At 42.6% G+C, this 17740-nt stretch overlaps 2 protein-coding genes across 7 annotated transcripts in view; one reads left to right on the top strand and one right to left on the bottom strand.

Moving 5' to 3' along the window:
- Positions 1 to 12971, top strand: part of SIDT1 (SID1 transmembrane family member 1) — a 90788-nt gene extending 77817 nt beyond the window's left edge. For 4 of the 5 annotated variants that reach the window (XM_082460175.1, XM_082460174.1, XM_082460177.1 and 1 more), the window contains 5 exons: positions 2112 to 2158; positions 6297 to 6402; positions 6487 to 6597; positions 7598 to 7711; positions 10850 to 12971. In XM_082460175.1, coding sequence (XP_082316301.1) covers positions 2112 to 2158; positions 6297 to 6402; positions 6487 to 6597; positions 7598 to 7711; positions 10850 to 10912 — 441 coding nt within the window. In that variant the 3' untranslated portion in view covers positions 10913 to 12971. Of the gene's footprint in view, positions 1 to 2111; positions 2159 to 6296; positions 6403 to 6486; positions 6598 to 7201; positions 7712 to 10849 lie in introns of those variants that run through there. The other variant, XM_082460176.1, reaches the window with a different exon arrangement.
- SPICE1 (spindle and centriole associated protein 1) overlaps positions 1 to 14860 on the bottom strand; it is a 178664-nt gene extending 163804 nt beyond the window's left edge. Inside the window, exons 1-2 of one of the 2 annotated variants that reach the window (XM_082460167.1) lie at positions 14619 to 14860; positions 3108 to 3223 (exon numbers count right to left, since the gene is read on the bottom strand). The gene's annotated coding sequence lies outside the window, so the exon portion shown is untranslated. Of the gene's footprint in view, positions 1 to 3107; positions 5134 to 14618 lie in introns of those variants that run through there. The other variant, XM_082460168.1, reaches the window with a different exon arrangement.
- Positions 14861 to 17740: the final 2880 nt, after the last annotated feature.

Genomic DNA, 17740 nt, shown 5'->3' with positions numbered 1-17740 from the left:
AATTCTACCGTATGGTTTTCAATATGTTACACATTTCTGTACTGAGCAGAGGGATCAGTGTAGTTTCTACACTGAGCTGGGATCAGCCCTGCTCCCAGCTGCCTTGGCTTGCTGGCCAGTGACCTTGGGAAGGCTACATACCTCCTCTGAGCCACTGCCCCAGCCTTTACCCCATGCTGTGATCAGAACTAGTGATGCCATTTGGGCCTGGCACACAGGCATTCACTAAATTCCTGCTGATAGTTTATAATCAGAAGGATTTTTACATAAAGGAACACGGGAATGTTTTAGCCCCGTAGAGCTTGGGCAGGAGCTATAGGCACTAAAACTTCAGGGAATTGAAGCTGGAGGGTTTTACTCAGGGGAGAACTTAAAAGCCCATTAGGACCTGTGAGTATTAGGAGAGCTAAGAATGCCTCAGCTGTGAACCATAAGGGGAAATTAGTGTTTCTGGGTTTTTTTACATTAATTGATGCAGGCTGTCTTTTTTTTTTAACAGACTATTTTTAGAGCATTTTAAGAGTTTTTAGTTTTTTTAGGTTCACCGAAAAATTGAGAAGGAAATACAGAGATTTCCCATATGCCCCTCCTCCACACAGACACAGCTTCCCCATATCAACACCCTCACCAGAGAGGTGCATTTGTTAGTCAGTGAACCTATGTTAACACATCATAATCACTCAAAGTCTATACTTTACATTACAATTCACTCCTGGTGTTGTACATTCTATGGTTTTCTTGACAAGTTTGTGATGACATATATTCATCATTATAGTATCAAAGAAGGTAGTTTTCCTGCCCTAAAAATCCTCTGTGCTCCACCTATTCTTTCCCTGCCCCTCCCCCCCAACCCCTGGCAGCCACTGATCTTTTCTAGTGTCTCCTTAGTCTTAGCTTTTCCAGAACGTCATATCATTGGAATAATATAGTATGAGGCCTTTTCAGATTGGCTGAAATAATATGCACTTATGTTTCCTCCATGTCTTTTCATGGCTTGCTAGCTCATTTCTTTTTAGTCCTGACTAATATTCCACTGTCTGGATGTGCTACAGTTTATTTATCCGTTCACCTGTTGAAGGACATCTTGGTTGCTTCCAAGTTTTGGCAATTATGAATAAAGCTGCTATAAAATTTTGTGGGCAGGTTTTTGTATAGGCACGTTTTCAGCTCCTTTGGGTAAATACCAAGGAGCACAACTGCTGGATCATACGGTAAAAGTATGTTTAGTTTTCTAGGAAACTGCCAAACTGTCTTCCGAAATGGCTGGACCATTCTGCGTTCCCACCAGCCATGAATGAGAGTTCCACATCCTCACGAGCAACTGGTGTTGTTAGTGTTTTGGATTTTGGCCTTTCTAGTAGGTGAATTAGTTTTCTTAAAAGGAAGATATTTCCTTCAAATATAATGGATCACCCACAAAGAGAATCACTACTTTTAAACAGATGAGTGGCCATGCAAATTAAAGTATAATTAGATAGCACCTAACAGTTGTAAGTAGTAGGCAAAGGAGCAGGAATGGATTGTGAATAAATCTCTATCAGAGTAATTGTCCTTTGAGATGGACATCACCTCTCTATTTTCTCCCCTACCAATAACTTTAATCTTAAGGCCATGTGTTTAGAAACCAGGAGCCTGGGAGCTGCAGGACCTCCTTGGAGCCAGAGTAATGAAACTAATTCCAGGTGCATCCCAAGAGCTGCCTTAGAGCCCACCAGTTAACACAACCCACGGAAAGAGTCCTTGGTTACAGAACACTGGTGGCAGAATTCTTTTAACTATTGAGTAATCATCACATACCACCAGCCTTCCCACCAAGAGGTGGGCCCAGGTGCCCAGCTCCTTTAAAAACTGGGGGGAAACAGCAAGACTTCTGCTTTATTCGCCAGGCTTTCTTTTACAGGGACGAGGTCACGTCTGTTTGCAGTCAGAGGCTTTGCCATTTAGTCCTCGTAGAGGACTTTCCAGTCATAGGCACAGCTCTCTTAAAACTATAGAAAAATTGTTTTCACCAAGGCAATTGTTTTCCCATAATTGATGCTTCCCCTATGGTAAGTTTTTTAAAAAACAGTATGTGCGGCCCCTCATTTGATGTTTTCTTTCCTCCTTTCCAGGACAGAATGGTATTGCTCATCATGGGGAATCTGGTTAACTGGTCCTTGTAAGTAGTCTTAGGAAAACACGTTTTTCTCTTTATTAATTTCTCTGTAACACCGTGGTTTAGCTTTCCTTGGCTGACATTTTTATAAAGAAGTCTTAAATTAAGGAGAGCATAGGACTGTGCTTGTTCTAGTGACTTGAAAGAAAGCTATTTTTCCTCCTGCAGAGAATGCACTAGGAAGCTCTTGTATACCAATAGTTGCCTCCCTTAAAGCAATGAGTTCCACACACTGATGTCTTGAGCTCACTTGTTCAACAAGACAAACATCAAATTTGCTATATCTAGGTGGATAAATTAGATTAGATATATATGCATATACACACATACACACATATATATAAAGAGAGATTAATTATGCCAGCAGCTGCAAAAATGCAACAGTTTTAAACTCTTTTTAGAACTTTCCATAAAGGCTACCCAGTAGGCATTTCTCTTACTAGGTGTGTGTGTGTGTGTGTGTCTCTTTCTCATTTCTTTCTTTCCATCCAGGTCTCAATCTTCCTACTCTGCCTATATCATTTTTCTTCCTTTTCTTTTCCCTCATTATCACCTTGGTCTTGTTTCCTCAAATGACCTCAAAGTAGAACAGTGCAACAGAAGTACATTTATGCTAGCTGTATTTTATGTATCTATTTTTTGCAACTTATTCTTAACTTAAAGATGTGAATGAGTGAGATATTTTATTGATCCCTCAAAAAATAAGTATGTTTAGCTGCTTTTATTAGTGGTTCTTAGCTGATGTGCTCCTCTGGGTCAGTGACCTTTGATAGAAAGGTGACTCCCTACTCCTCCTCCCTTTAATATACCAGATACGAAGAAAGAAGCACACCATCAGGGAAAGCCAGAATCAAGTCATGAGAATTTGAATCTTATTTGGGGGCCACATGCTTCTGGAAGAAACTTCCCACAATATTGTTGCCCGAGGGTTTACCTTGGGGAAGGTCCATACCTGTGAAGGACTGTCCTTTACTCAGGGACACGTCAGGATGGGTGATTCTTGGCCGTGGTCACCTGCGATGCTCTCTCGGCCACCCTTTTAGGGAAGACCCCACAGTCCTGGCGACTCTGTAAGACAGGATGGAGGGCGCTGATAGGAGATACGATACTGAACAACCGATGATAGTGTCTGCAGGGTCAGAATCACCTAGCTTGTCCCTGCCTCTAGTAGAACTAAAATCAAACCCAAGTCTGCAATCAGACTTAACAATCAATGGAAAGATATCCCATGCTCTTGGATTGGAAGAATTAATGTTGTTAAAATGGCCATACTACCCAAAGCAATCTACAGATTTAATGTGATCCCTATCAAATTACCCATGACATTTTTCACAGAACTAGAACAAATAATCCTAAAATTCATATGGAACCATAAAATACCCAGAACTGCCAAAGCAATCCAGAGGAAAAAGAACAAAGCAGGAGGCATAACTCTCCCAGACTTCAGACAATACTACAAAGTTACAGTAATCAAAAAAGTGGGGTACTGGCACAAAAACAGACATATGAATCAATGGAACAGAATAGAGAGCCCAGAAATAAACCCACACACCTACGGTCAATCAATCTTTGACAAAGGAGGCAAAAATATACAATGGGAAAAAGACAGTCTCTTCAGTAAGTGGTGTTGGAAAAGCTGGACATGTAAATGTAAATAAATCAGTGTAGTTAAATCAGTGTAATGTAAATCAGTGAAGTTAGAACACACCCTCACACCATACACAAACATAAACTCAAAATGGCTTAAAGACTTAAACATAAGATATGACACCATAAAACTCCTAGAAAAGATTATAGGCAAAACATTCTCTGATATATATCATACCAAAGTTTCTTAGGTCAGTCTCCCAAGGCAATAGAAATAAAAACAAAAATAAACAAATGGGACCTAATCAAACTTACAAGCTTTTGTACAGCAAAGGAAACCATAAACAAAAAGACAACCTATGGAATGGGAGAAAATATTTGCAAACAATGCGACCCAAAAGGGCTTAATTTCCAAAATATATAAACAGCTCATACAACTCAATAACAAAAAGACAACCCAATCAAAAAATGGGCAGAAGACCTAAATAGACTTTTCTCCAAAGAAGACATACTGATGGCCAATAGGCACATGAAAAGATGCTCAGCATCACTAACTATTAGAGAAATGAGAATCAAAACTACCTCACAATGGTCAGAATGGCCATAATTTAAAAGTCTACAAATAACTAATGCTAGAGAGGGTGTGGAGAAAAGTGAACCCTCCTACACTGTTGGTGGGAATGTAAGTTGGTGCAGCCACTATGGAAAACAGTGTGGAGGTTCCTCAGAAAACTAAAAATAGAATTACCATATGATCCAGCAATCCCACTCCTGGGCATATATCCAGAGAAGACTATAATTCAAAAAGATACATGCACCCCTATGTTCATAGAAGCACTACTCACAATAGCCAAGACATGGAAACAATCTAAATGTTTACTGACAGATGAATGAATAAAGAAGATGTGGTACATATATACAGTGGAATACTACTCAGCCATAAAAAATGAAATAATGCCATTTGCAGCAATATATGGGTGCAACTAGAGATTATCATACTAAGTGAAGTCAGAAAGAGGAAGACAAATATCATATGATATCACTTATATGTGGAATCTAAAATATGGCACAAATGGACCTATTCATGAAACAGAAACAGACTCACAGACATAGAGAACTGACTTGTGGTTGCCAAGTGTAGGGGGGGTGGGGGAGGGATGGACTGGGAGTTTGGGGTTAGTAGATGCAAACTATTACATATAGAATGGATAAACAACAAGGTCTTACTGTATAGCACAGGGAACTATATTCAATACCCTTGGACAAATCATAATGGACAAGAATATTAAAAAGAATGTATATATGTGTATAACTGAGTCACTTTGCTGTACAGCAGAAATTAACACAACATTGTAAATCAACTATACTTCAATAAAAAAATAAATTTTTAAAAAATGAACAAAAACAGTCCATTAATAACAGCTTTACACTTGAAATACTTAGGAATAAACTTTGAGAGATGTGTGGAATCTTTCTGCAGAAAATTTAATTACCTTATTAGGAGACATAGAGGAAAACTTAGCTAAATGAAGAAAGATGGCATGCCCTGGGTGAGAAGATTAACTATTGTAAAGATATCAATTCTCAAGTTAATGTGTGAATTTAGAATTAGAAATGGAATGAAATTAATAGGATTTTATTCTGAAATTATTTACCTATTTAGACAAAATTGTCAAACGTCTCTGCGAAAGGTTAACAGGAGAAAGAAGGGGCAGAGGTGTATAGTGACAGCCCAGCATTATTCAATAGAACTTTCTGGAATGATGTGTTTATTAGCCACTTGTGGTTACTGAGCACTTGAAATGTGGTGTGACTGAGGAAATGAATTTTCAATTTTATTTAATTTTTATTAATTTTTATTTAAATAGCCACATGTGGTTACCACATTGGATAGTGCAAGCTAGCCTAACCAATAACGCGATGAGCCACTGCTCCAAAACTAGAAATTATAAATTAGTGAATCAGGATGAAGAGGCCAGAAATCCAACTATATATATATGTGCATGGTGTGTCTGTATTAAAAACAAGGTTTCAAAACCAGGAGATAAGAAACGGCTATATAATAAAGACTTTTGTTAGAACGGAATAGAAATTTGGAGCAAAATTAAGCCCAATCGCCAACCAAAATAAACTTCAGTATTAATGTAGACAGCTAGCAAAAATTTGGTAATGTGTGTCAAGCCAATTATTGAGATAATTCTATGTCTGGTAATCTATTCTAATCATCTTAAATGCAAAAAGAAAAAAAAAGCACAATATGTCTGAAGGTATTTATTGTTGCAGTTTTTAATAATAGTGAACAACTGAAGGACAAAGAGAAACTCTTCATTTCAACTAGAGAGGTAGGATTGCTTATGGTACATCCACTGATAGGAACCTTACAATCATTAAAAACGAATGTTCTGAAGAAGATGTAATGAATTGAAAGTTACTTATAATATGTTCAACATTTTTAAATTCCCCTCCCACCAGAAATGGGGGTGTGGGAGTGAAAAAGCCAAAAATGTTACAAATCCACCTTCATAGCTACAAAATAATTCCTCTGTGTGTTCAGTGCCCTCTTTGGACTGATCTATCGACCCAGGGACTTTGCCTCCTACATGCTGGGCATCTTCATCTGTAACCTGCTGCTCTACCTGGCCTTTTACATCATCATGAAGGTAAGAGCGGCGGCTGGGAGCCGGGCACTGCGGGCCCTCCTCGGGTGATGCGTGCAGCCTGGCAGCATCGCTTCTCACCCACAGCTTCGCAGCTCCGAGAAGATCCTCCTGATCCCGCTCTTCTGCATCGTCGCCACCGCTGTGGTGTGGGCCGCCGCCCTGTATTTTTTCTTCCAGAATCTCAGCAGCTGGGAGGTAAGAGGACAGTTTTCTTTTCCAGGACGACGTTCTCTCTCCATCTTGCCTTTCTGACCTTCCTACCTCCCTCTCTTCATGTGCGTGTTGCTGCTTATCTTTTTTATATTCTCTAACATGAATGCTTTCTCTAAAGGGGATGGTTTTAAATATCCACACATGACTGCTCAATAAATGGCATGTCATCATTATCAGGGTGGCACCTCTTAAACACGAAGCTCTACCGACACTGCAAACGTGATCTTCATTATGTGTCATATTATGATTATGATCCTGTTCCCAGTGGATGTTTAATATGTACAGAAACCTTGCTTAGTGTATCTTCTCCACTTACCATAGTCACCATCCATAAACAAATACACAGGTGCAGGTGTTTATAAATCCATTTCACAGATAGGAAAGCTGAGGCCTAGGAAACTGGTGATGTATCTGAGGCACAGAACAGGGAAGAAGTCTTAGCTCTCTATCACCATAATCACCACAGGCAACTTTAGAACATTTTTATCACCCCAGGAAATAAACCTGCATCCGTTAGCAGTCAATCACCATTTCTCCCTAACCCCTTAGCCTTAGGCAACCACTAATCTATCTTTTGTCTCTACAGATCTACCTATTCTGGACATTTCATATAAATGGAATCACATAACATGTGGTCTTTGAGTCTGGCTTCTCTTCATAATGGTTCCTAGGTCCACCCATGTGTAGATGTATCAGTACTTCATGTTTTTATTGCTGAATATTCCGTTGTATGGATATACCTCATTTTATCTACCCGTTCATCAGTCTATGGACATTTGGGTTGTTTCCGCTTCTTGGCTTTTATGAATGCTGCTGCTGTGAACAACTGTGGTCAAGTTTTTGTGTGGACGTATGTTTTCTTGGAAGCTAACTTTTTGACCCAGGCATCTAGTAGCGACTTTTTAGGTGTCTGGATACTCAGCCCTCTAAGGAGTTGAACTGTGGGAATGCCCCCACTACATCCTGCCTCACCTTCTTCCAGGGAACGCCAGCCGAATCCCGAGAGAAGAATCGAGAGTGTATCCTGCTGGATTTCTTTGATGACCATGACATCTGGCACTTCCTCTCTGCTACTGCCCTGTTTTTCTCATTCTTGGTGAGTTTATAAAAACTTTTTTCATTTCTTCTCGCTTTACATCCTGTACCCCTTTTTTTCTCTTCCCCTCTTTCTTACATCCCCTTTTGTATTTTTAATTTCCCTTTCCAAGTCTTCATAATTCAATGTACAGAATATCATTTCTTTTTTTACACTGTATCCTTCGGTTAGATCTTTATTTTCATTCTCCTTTTACTCTTCAATACTTTAAGACACAGAGTGATAAAATAATTTTCCTTCAGTTGTGCAATGTTTGGACTGAATTGTTGATTAGAACTCACATGCCCAAATCCCCCGGGAACCACTTTTGGCATTGGCTACAATCTCAGCCACACTAGGTTATTCCTTCTTGTGCTATACTCACATTCCTCCCCCTCTTCCAGTCTCACTGCATGTCTTACAAACATTTCACAAGTTCTTGGGGAGTGGCTCAGGATAGCAGCCAGGCCTCTTTTTGCCTTCTAACCAGTCTCTTCCAAATCTCTCCTGTAGTCCCTCCATTTTTTGCCCAAACACCTTTCCAGAAGCCATGCATATTATAACAACCCAGGATGAGAACTCCCAGCATACTTCCATCTTAATTTTGACTTTTCCAAAATAAAAGCCCATGGTGCCTGTACATCAGGTCATTTAACAAATAATATTGGGTTGGCCAAAAAGTGCCTTCAGTTTTTATGTAAAAATAAAGGACATTTTTCATTTTCACCAAGAACTTTATTGAACAACATATTCACCCTTTTGTTCCACTACCTTCTGCCACTTTTCAGGCAACTTCATAATTCCATCTTCCCAAAACTTTTTATCTTTTTGAGCAAAGAACTGTTCCAGGTGCCTTTTAGAGTCTTGCAGGGAATTGAATTTTTTTTTCATTAAGAGAATTTTGTAAAGACCAAAATAAATGGCAATCCAAAGGTGCAATGTCTGGTGAATACGGCTGATGAATCAGAACTTCCCAGCCAAGCTGTAACAGTTTTTGCCTGGTCATCAAAGAAACATGCAGTCTTGCGTTATCCTGATGGAAAATAATGCGTTTTCTATTGACTAATTCTGGATGCTTTTCGTCGAGTGCTGCTTTCAGTTGGTCTAATTGGGAGCAGTACTTGTTGGAATTAATCGTTTGGTTTTCTGGAATGAGCTCATAATAGAGGGCTCCCTTCCAATCCCACCATATACACAGCATCACCTTCTTTGGAAGAAGACCAGCTTTTGGTGTGGTTGGTGGTGGTTCATTTCGCTTGCCCCACGATCTCTTCCATTCCACATCGTTGTACAGTATCCACTTTTCACTGCCCATCACAGTTTGTTTTAAAAACGGAACTTTTTATGTTTGTTTTTATCTTTGGCCGTGTTGGGTCTTCGCTGCTGTGCGCGGGCTTTCTCTAGCTGCGGCGAGCGGGGGCTACTCTTTGTTGCAGTGCGCGGGCTTCTCTTTGCAGTGGCTTCTCTTGTTGCGGAGCACGGGCTCTAGGTGCACGGGCTTCAGTAGTTGTAGCACGTGGGTTCTAGAGCGCAGGCTCAGTAGTTGTGGTGCACAGGCTTAGTTGCTCTGTGGCATGTGGGATCTTCCCAGTCCAGGGATTGAACCCGTGTCCCCTGCATTAGTAGGCAGATTCTTAACCACCGCACCACCAGGGAAGCCCAAAACCAGAAGGTCTTCATTATGTTTAAGTAGAGGATCACATGTGGAAATACAGTCAAGAAGGTTTTTTTCACTTAACTTAATGTGAAACCCAAACATCAAAGTGATTCATATAACCAAGCTGGTGCAAATGATTTTCAACGCTTGATTTAGGTATTTTGAGTATGTCGGCTCTCTCCCGTGTGGTATAACGTTGATTGTTCTCAATTAATGTCTCAATTTGATCGCTATCAACTTCAATTGGTCTACCCGACTGTGGAGCATCGTCCAGCGAGAAATCTCCAGCACAAAACTTCACAAACCACTTTTGACATGTTCGATCAGTCACAGCACCTTCTCCATACACTGCACAAATCTTTTTTTTTTTTTGCGTTTCAGTTGTTTTTACCTTTCTTGAAATAATAAAGCATAATATGCCGAAAATGTTGCTTTTTTTCTTCCATCTTCAATATTAAAATGGCTACACAAAAATTCACCAATTTTGATAGGTCTTTTTTTAAATGCACGCTGATATGACAGCTGTCACATACAATCTAACAAAACTGTTTCAAATGAAGTTAAAGACAACTAAGTGCTACTAGAGCCATCTTAGGGAAAAAACTGAACAAACCTTTTGGCCAGCCCAATATTAGGCCTCCTGGGTTCACGCTGCCCACTTACTTTAGTCTTGTCCATGTAACCTCAAGAGTGGAGCAGGGCTACCCCCTCGTGGCCACTTTGGGAAGTTTAACCAGTCTGCATAAACATCATTCCTGAAGGCTTTTATCTTTGATAGTCACCTTCTCTAGAGAGACAGAGACAACAAAAGTGGAGCTAAGGGTTCCATGTGGAGAGAGTGATGGTAGAGGGAACTAAAAATGGAGGATTAGGGTACAATTCTTATATGACCTAAACAAGATTTCATTCCGTTTAGGTCCCGACCCAAATGTCCCCTCCTAAGTGGTAATGATGTCCCTGGCCACCCAATGAAAAACAAAATTTTATACATATACAACTGAATCACTTTGCTGTATACCTGAAACTAACACATTGTTAATCAACTATACTCCAATATAAAATAAAAATACAAAATTTAGAAAAATAAAATTTTAACCAAAAAAATTTTTTACCTCACCCCATCCCATACTTCCTATATTCCCACCACAGTTTCATATTTATCCTTAGTACATATTACTAGCTAACATACTAGACTTTGCTCATGCATTTGCTTCATGTCTGAAGCCCTCTCTCAAATGTAAGCCCCACCAGGGTAGGGATTTTTGTCTCTTTTGTTCTAAGCCATATCTCTAGCACCTGGAATAGCACTTAACAGACCCTTGATAAATATTTGAATTAATAAATGAACTATGTAATTATGACAAGTGCCTGTTAAGAGCACGGCGTTGCAGAAAGCTGCAGAAGACATGAAAACAAGTAAGGGCACTTGTGAGTCTTTGAGAGAAAATAGGGACTTACTGCAACTGTGGGTTCCTCTCATTTCTCTGCCTCTCTCATTTCAGGTTTTGTTAACCCTGGATGATGACCTGGATGTGGTTCGGAGAGACCAGATCCCTGTCTTTTAAGCCTCCAGCATGGAGAGCGGGGAGAGGGAGCAACCAATCTTGGTGCTGTTTCATGAAAAATACAGGGACTGCAGCAAAGTAACCACTGCCAAATGCTCCACTCACCTTCTGTTGGGTTGGCTCTGTACACATTCCCGCAGGGAGGAGAGGAGCTACGGGGGGACCCAAACCTGCAAGAAGGGAAGCAGAAGGGAAGCGGCAACTGTGGACAGAGTCAAGCCCTTCAGAGTCGAAAGACACCCACCATCCCCTTCTGTCACTACTCTGAGTTAGACATGGACAAAAGCTGCATCGAAGTTGACCTTGGGACCACTCCCACCCTCACCTGAGATTCGCCAGCCATGGGGGAACCATGCTGCCCTCTGCCCTCCAGCTGCCTCCCTGCCCAGAAACTCCAGGGTGGGCCCCTACGCACCTCTGTAACATCTGCTGCTCTAGACATCCCAAAACACCAGCCCACTTCTCCGAAGTCCTGAAATGATGTGATTCCTTGGAGTCTGGTAGAGGGGTGGCCCCAAGGCCCTACCCAACTGGGATAGATGTTTTGTAGCACCAGCTCGTCACCGCCACCAAAGGAATGCTGTACGCTTCCCCCAGGTTCCTGACCGCATTAGGAGGACTCTGCATCAGGCTGTGTCACCCGCTCCTGGCAGGTAACTGTCCCTGAGACCAAGGTGTGGGTGCTTCCCTGTTCCTTGGTGTCTTCATCTCACCGCTGTGTGTGGACCCCCTGACTCAGGCTCTACCTTCTTGGGAAGGCCACTTCTCCACAGACCAGCTCCAAGGTGGAAGGGGAAATGGGAAAACTCTTCCAGCAGCAGGCGGAGCAAGAGGAATGACCAACAGCACTAGGAGCCTGGTGACATCAGCATCAAGCCCTCAGGCCTCACATTAAGGACTTGGGCTCCTAGAGCAGATTCAGCGAAGGCAATTCGGTCTCCAAGTTAAACAGCTCCATTCTGTGCCTGCATCACCCTTGGGGAAGAAATAAGTGTTCTAAGCAGGGGCACTGCTCTCGGGCTCCTGTACAACCGGCCAAGCCCCTCCTCTGCTGCTTTACGCAGATCAGGGGCTCTAGACTTTCTCCTGAGCTTCTCTGGAGGCCACTCTCAGGGTGAAGGCAGCTCACTCCTCCTCTCCAGTTGCAAAGAGCTCAGCCGGTTTGGGGGCAGGGGCGGTTGTCTCTCTGACACACCTGATTCACATTCACTCCCCAGGATGGTGTTGAAATGCTCAGTGTCCCACTTCACTCTCTCACTGTCCAGCAGCTCTGCCCCCAGGAAGTCCCATTTTGACCAAACTCCTGTATTACCTGCGATATGACGTCATCAGAAAATTTACATGCAAATGTGCACACAGATATATTTGCCTGCGAAATTGAAGTCACCTTCTCACCTCTGCTTTCTTGATCCTTCATTAGAAGGATCCTTCATTCTTTTTAAAATATATATATATAATTCTTTCTCTAAAATAATGTTCAAAAACACATTTTGGAAGTTTGAATGGCAAACTTTCCCTGATTTTAAGAACACAAAGATGCTTTCAATGAAACATTATGATTTTTTTTTCTAAAATGCCCCCAAATTCATAATTGGTCTTCTGTTATTCTTTATTCCTTAATAATTGTTGGCTTCCATAGGCCATACGAAGGCCACCTATTAAATGGTTGTATTAACCTAACATTTAAAACAAATTTCGAACCTGTTTAACTTGGCTGATTTGACCTAATTCTTTTACTTTTAATGCACTAAAAGTTTTCAAATCCAAAAAAAAGCGGGGGTGTGGGCTGGTGCAGAATGCGAACGACAAAGTCTGTTCAAGCAGCCCTGTGGCCTGAAGTGAATAAACTGTAGGACACGTTACCTGTTCGGTAGCTTGTCTGGGAAATATGTCCGTGGAAATGGGGAAGGGGCCCCATAGAAATGGATAGATTGTGCTGCTGTATTCTTGACCGTTTTCTGACAAAGTCTGTCTTGTGCTACAAACTCACACATTGTGGTCAGTTTTGTTCTCTGCAGCAGGACTAAGCCTGCTCTTATAAATATCAATTCTAAATGTTCCTGTTGCTAGCTTTTTCTACAGTGCTGATTTGTGCATGGCCGGAGGCCACAAGAAATCGTTCAGCTGCGTCTGTGGGGTTGATAGGAACTCGGGGTGGAGGGGGCAGCCAGTTACTCACAGTGGTCCCTCATCCACATGTAGTACAGGCCTGTGTGACTTCTGTCTGTCCTCATGGACTTCTCTCTTTACAAGAGAAGGGAAGGCAACTCTGAAAGCCGAGTCCAGCAGGAGGGTAACGGGAGCCAGCCAGCCAGAAGAGGCTCTTGGCAGAGAGGCCCAGGGTAATAAGAGCAGTTCCCTTGGAGGACAGAGGTGTGGCAGCCAGAGGGGCAAAACCGCACATAAAAAAGGCCTCTTCACACCTCTGAAAAATGCTGGGGAGGCAGCCCCACCTGTTAACATTGGATGGCTGAGGGATTAGCCCGGTTTTATTTTAGCAGCAGGAGAAGCCAGTGGAAAACCAGAGTCTATCTGGGGAAGGGACTTTCCATGGTTGAAGGAGATCACCGAGTCAGCTCCTGGGGTAAAGAGAGTGGCAGCTTCTTCTTTTGTAGCCCCAAGCAGCCACGAGAATGTCCTATGGGGTCGCAAAATGCATGTGTCAGGGAAACAAATAATACCCCAATGTTTCTCCTCCTGGGAGACAGTCTCTCTGTCTAAAACTTGGGAAAAAGGGAAAAACAAAGATAAACATTCTTCATAGAAGGAACAGTTGAATCCGAGAAACATTCTTGAGTCAGACTTTAGTCCACATATGTTCACCTGCTTGCTGTGTGACCTTGTGCAAATTGCTGGAACTCTCTGATCTTCATTGCCACATCTACATGACGCTACATGAAGGTGACAAGGGTGGAGCTGTGTAGAGCACCTGGAGCGGTGCCCACAGACAGAAGGTCCTCACCTGCACCTCTCGAATCCTGCAGGATGGCAGGGCCAGAGCAGGTCTCCCTGCTGGGCTGGCACCTCTCGCCCAAGGGGGCCCCTCAGTGAAACCAGCTATGCTGTTTCCTGTCCTCAGTTCCAGGAGGCCCTGAAGGGGCTGGGAGGCCTCTTCACCTTCAGAGAAACTGCCCAGAATTATCACACCTCCCAGTCCCAGCCGCCCCCCTTGCCCTTTAATTGCTGCATTTCATTGTCTTTGGCCCTTAATACTCCAACGCAGATGAAAAATTGCTGCCAAAGCTGGGGCCAAGTGGAAAGTCTGGCTGTGTATAAAGTCACACCTCATTACTGCCAGTTCTACTCTGGGAATCTCAAAGAAAACCTAGACTTTCTCCTCTCTCCAGCATCTATAGCTACCACAGTCCTGGGGATGCCAGGTGCGAACGTTTCCCCAGACCCTTATCACCAAATGTTCCGTAGGGAAAGCCTGGATGTTCAGCCTGGATGAAGAGGGACTTCAGCCTGCGGGTGACAAAACAGGTCCCACAGGAAGCCTGAGAGGGTCGCTCTAGTTTTGAAATGATTCTAACGTCCCCTGGTGAAACTAAGGAAAAGCATTATGAGTAAAGATACAACTGGCCTCTGCCTGAAGCAACGTAAAACCCAAAATTATGTTTACCATAATTTTGCCCAGTTTACAGTCATTGCTTTGCTTTGTTTTTAAATGCTGTTTGGTGGTGTTAGGGAACCGGGTTCATTTTACCTGAAGCACAGCAACCAAAACGGGGAGACACTGACGTCCGCGGCAAAGACAGGGCTTATCCGCAAGGCAGCCAAGGGAGAAAACGGGAGAACAAATCTCAAATCCACCTCCCCGAAGGCAAGAGGCGGGGCTATTTATGGGACGAGGAACGAAGAAGCCGACTGCTCTGAGGCACGGGGAGCGTGAGAAGCCGGGGAGGTGGGGAAAGGTGATTGTGAAAAGGTGCGCTCATCGCCGTGCTGCGCAGGCGTAACTAGGCTACGTTCCAAAGGTCACGGGTGGACACTCGCGCATGCCCAGTTGGAAGGTCAGTGGTCCCACCAGGTTTCAACCAGCTCAGCTGAGCTAGATGCAGCCTGCTCCAAATTCCAGGAAAGCAACTCAGGCGAACAGTTTCTTGTTTGGGCCACGTGCTTCTTGGAGAACAGGCAAGCCTTAAAATGACCTTGATTAGTGAAGGCAGGGGAAATGAATTTGGCTAATTACCCACGGTTTTGGCGGGGACAAGATATATTTGTGTGGCTAAGTTCAAATGTCTCCTCAATATTAAGGCACCATCGTCGATAAGGTTAATGGCCTGCTGAATCTTAGGCCTTAACACACATGAATTCAAATAAGCTTGGCGAGGGTCATGGATCAGCCTTTTTCAATGAGTTTCTAAAAGGCCATAGTAATAGAGTTTTCACTTGGACGGGATTCCTCTGCAAAAAGAAACCAATTTTTAGACTTTTTTGACCCCTGTGAACTACAAGGGGGGCGGGGTTTGCAGTTCATCATATGGTTTTCCTGAAGTAGGGTCTTGCTATTCTTATTGAAGTACAAGGAGGGCTAAGTGGTGACCAATGTTGACATAGAATTACCCTTTGCTCCTCCAGTCTTAGGGAAATGGAGCTCTGCGTTCTTTCTGAATATCTCTATATTAGAAGTTTTCATGGTTTTTCCTGAACCAAATTTTTTAAAACTCCATGATTTTATCCTACCTCTTTTTCATTCCCTGTCATCTAAGGCTTATCCCTTTCATTGGAGATGAAAAATAGCTAACCATCATAGAATAGCCTTGAAGTTATATCACATTTCAGTCATGCTAATGTCTGGGTGTCTCATTTCTCATCCCAGAACATGCAATCCCACTATGGTTGGCTCCTGGGCCCCTAATTTCCTCTAACCCTGTAACTCTTGATATTTTTTTTTAAACTCTTGATATTCTTTGTGAATTAGGACTCTAAGTCCTTTAAACAGAGGACTATCCAAAATAATTCAAAAGCTCTCTCTTTTAAGGTGCTCTGATGTTGCCAACACAGAAAAATGTTGATTTGCGTTTTATGATTTATTTTTAGAAGTACACTTTTTAAAAAATTAATTAATTAATTATTTGGTTGCACCAGGTCTTAGTTGCGGCAGGCGGGCTCCTTAGTTGCAGCACATGGGCTCCTTAGTTGTGGTATATGAGCTTCTTAGTCGTGGCATGAGAACTCTTAGTTGCAGCATGCATGTGAGATCTAGTTCCCTGACCAGGGATCGAACCCGGGCCCCCTGCATTGGGAGTGCAGAGTCTTATCCACTGTGCCACCAGGGGAGTCCTGCGTTTTATGATTTTTATTACATTGCTTATCTGAGCGTTTCACAAGGCTCAGTACCCGGCCCTTTGAGGAAGAGGACAAATTCAGGCCTAAGGTTTACTCTGCTTCTCTCTCAATGTGGGATACCTTGTAAAGTAACCTGCTTTTTAGGAGGTCCATTTCCCCTTTATCCTCTCCTTCCTCACCATTTCTCTGTTCACTTACGTAGAATCAGAAATACTGCTTCAGTCAATAGTCAGTCAAGAAATATCTGGGCCAAGCACTGTGAGGAACTGGGCAGAGCAATGGGCAAAACACCCAGTCTCTTCAATCACGGGGTCCACGGTCCAAAAGGGGAGAGACGCATGAAACAAAAAAACTTGTTCATTATAAGTGGGCAAAGAGCTCCAAGAAGAGAATGGCCTTAGAAGAATCTTATTAGGTACAGACCCAAAGAAAGTCTAAGTAATTATCAGCAATTTTTATCCCTAGATGTGAAGCCCCTAAATTGCTGCCCCTAGAAGATTAAAGTTGGCAGAACCGATTATTAAAACAGCAAACACTTGTCATCGGACATTCTGCCAAGGGTTTTATATACATTCCATGCTGGATCCTGAAACACTCACCACCACAACCCCATGAAGTCGGTATTGTTATTATCATCCCCATTTGCCAGACAGAGAAACTGAAACTTAGAGAAGTCAATGTCTACTAGGTGAAGTGAAAGGTGCAGAAGCCTGGATTCACTAGGTGAAGTGAAAGGTGCAGAAGCCTGGATTAAGAGTCGGAAATGAGTGGTTCAGGTAACAAGAACAGAGACAGGGAAGGTGGATGGTGTTGCAGCCCTTATTTGTTCATGTATCTATATATGCAAAACACACAGCCTAGACTTCTATAACCCTTGAACATATTAACAAAAAGAGAAGGTTTTTCCAAAATTCAGAATATGTGTCTGTTATATAAACCTGAATGACAATGAAACCTATCGTGCTTTAGGAAAGTCAACCAATAAAACTGCAGCTTTGGACCATTTTGGCTCTTTAAACTGGAACAGCGGGATTCAGAGGACTCTTGCTTCAGTTTCTAAGCTTGTGAAGTTAAGGACCAAAGTCCTTTTTATACATTCAATGACTGTATTTGGCAAAGGGCTGTAGACCCAAAGATTCATTTTAAATTAAAATATATGTAGCATAAGGTGTCAGGTTTCTACTGGGAACCTGTTGGTTCAGAAACAAAATTAACAGTGGAGAAAAAGCACAGGAATAAGTGGGGGTTTTTTTTGTTTTGTTTTGTTTTTTATCTTCATTGGGTCTTAGCTGCGGCATGAGGGATCTTTCATAGAGGCATGCAGGATCTTTCATTGTGGAGCGCGGGCTTCTTTCTAGTTGTGGTGTGGGCTCCAGAGCTCGTGGGCTCTGTAGTTTGCGGCATGCAGGCTCTCTAGTCGAGGCCTGCAAGCTCAGTGGTTGTGCTGCGTGGGCTTAGTTGCCCTGCAGCATGTGGGATCTTAGTTCCCTGACCAGGGATCGAATCTGCGTCCCCTGCATTGGAAGGCGGATTCCT

This window comes from Balaenoptera physalus (genome assembly GCF_965194825.1).
Source record: "Balaenoptera physalus genome assembly, chromosome: 4".
Taxonomy (NCBI): Eukaryota; Metazoa; Chordata; class Mammalia; order Artiodactyla; family Balaenopteridae; genus Balaenoptera; species Balaenoptera physalus.
The sequence above is the reverse complement of the archived record's forward strand: the minus strand, read 5'-3'. Positions and strand labels throughout refer to the sequence as shown.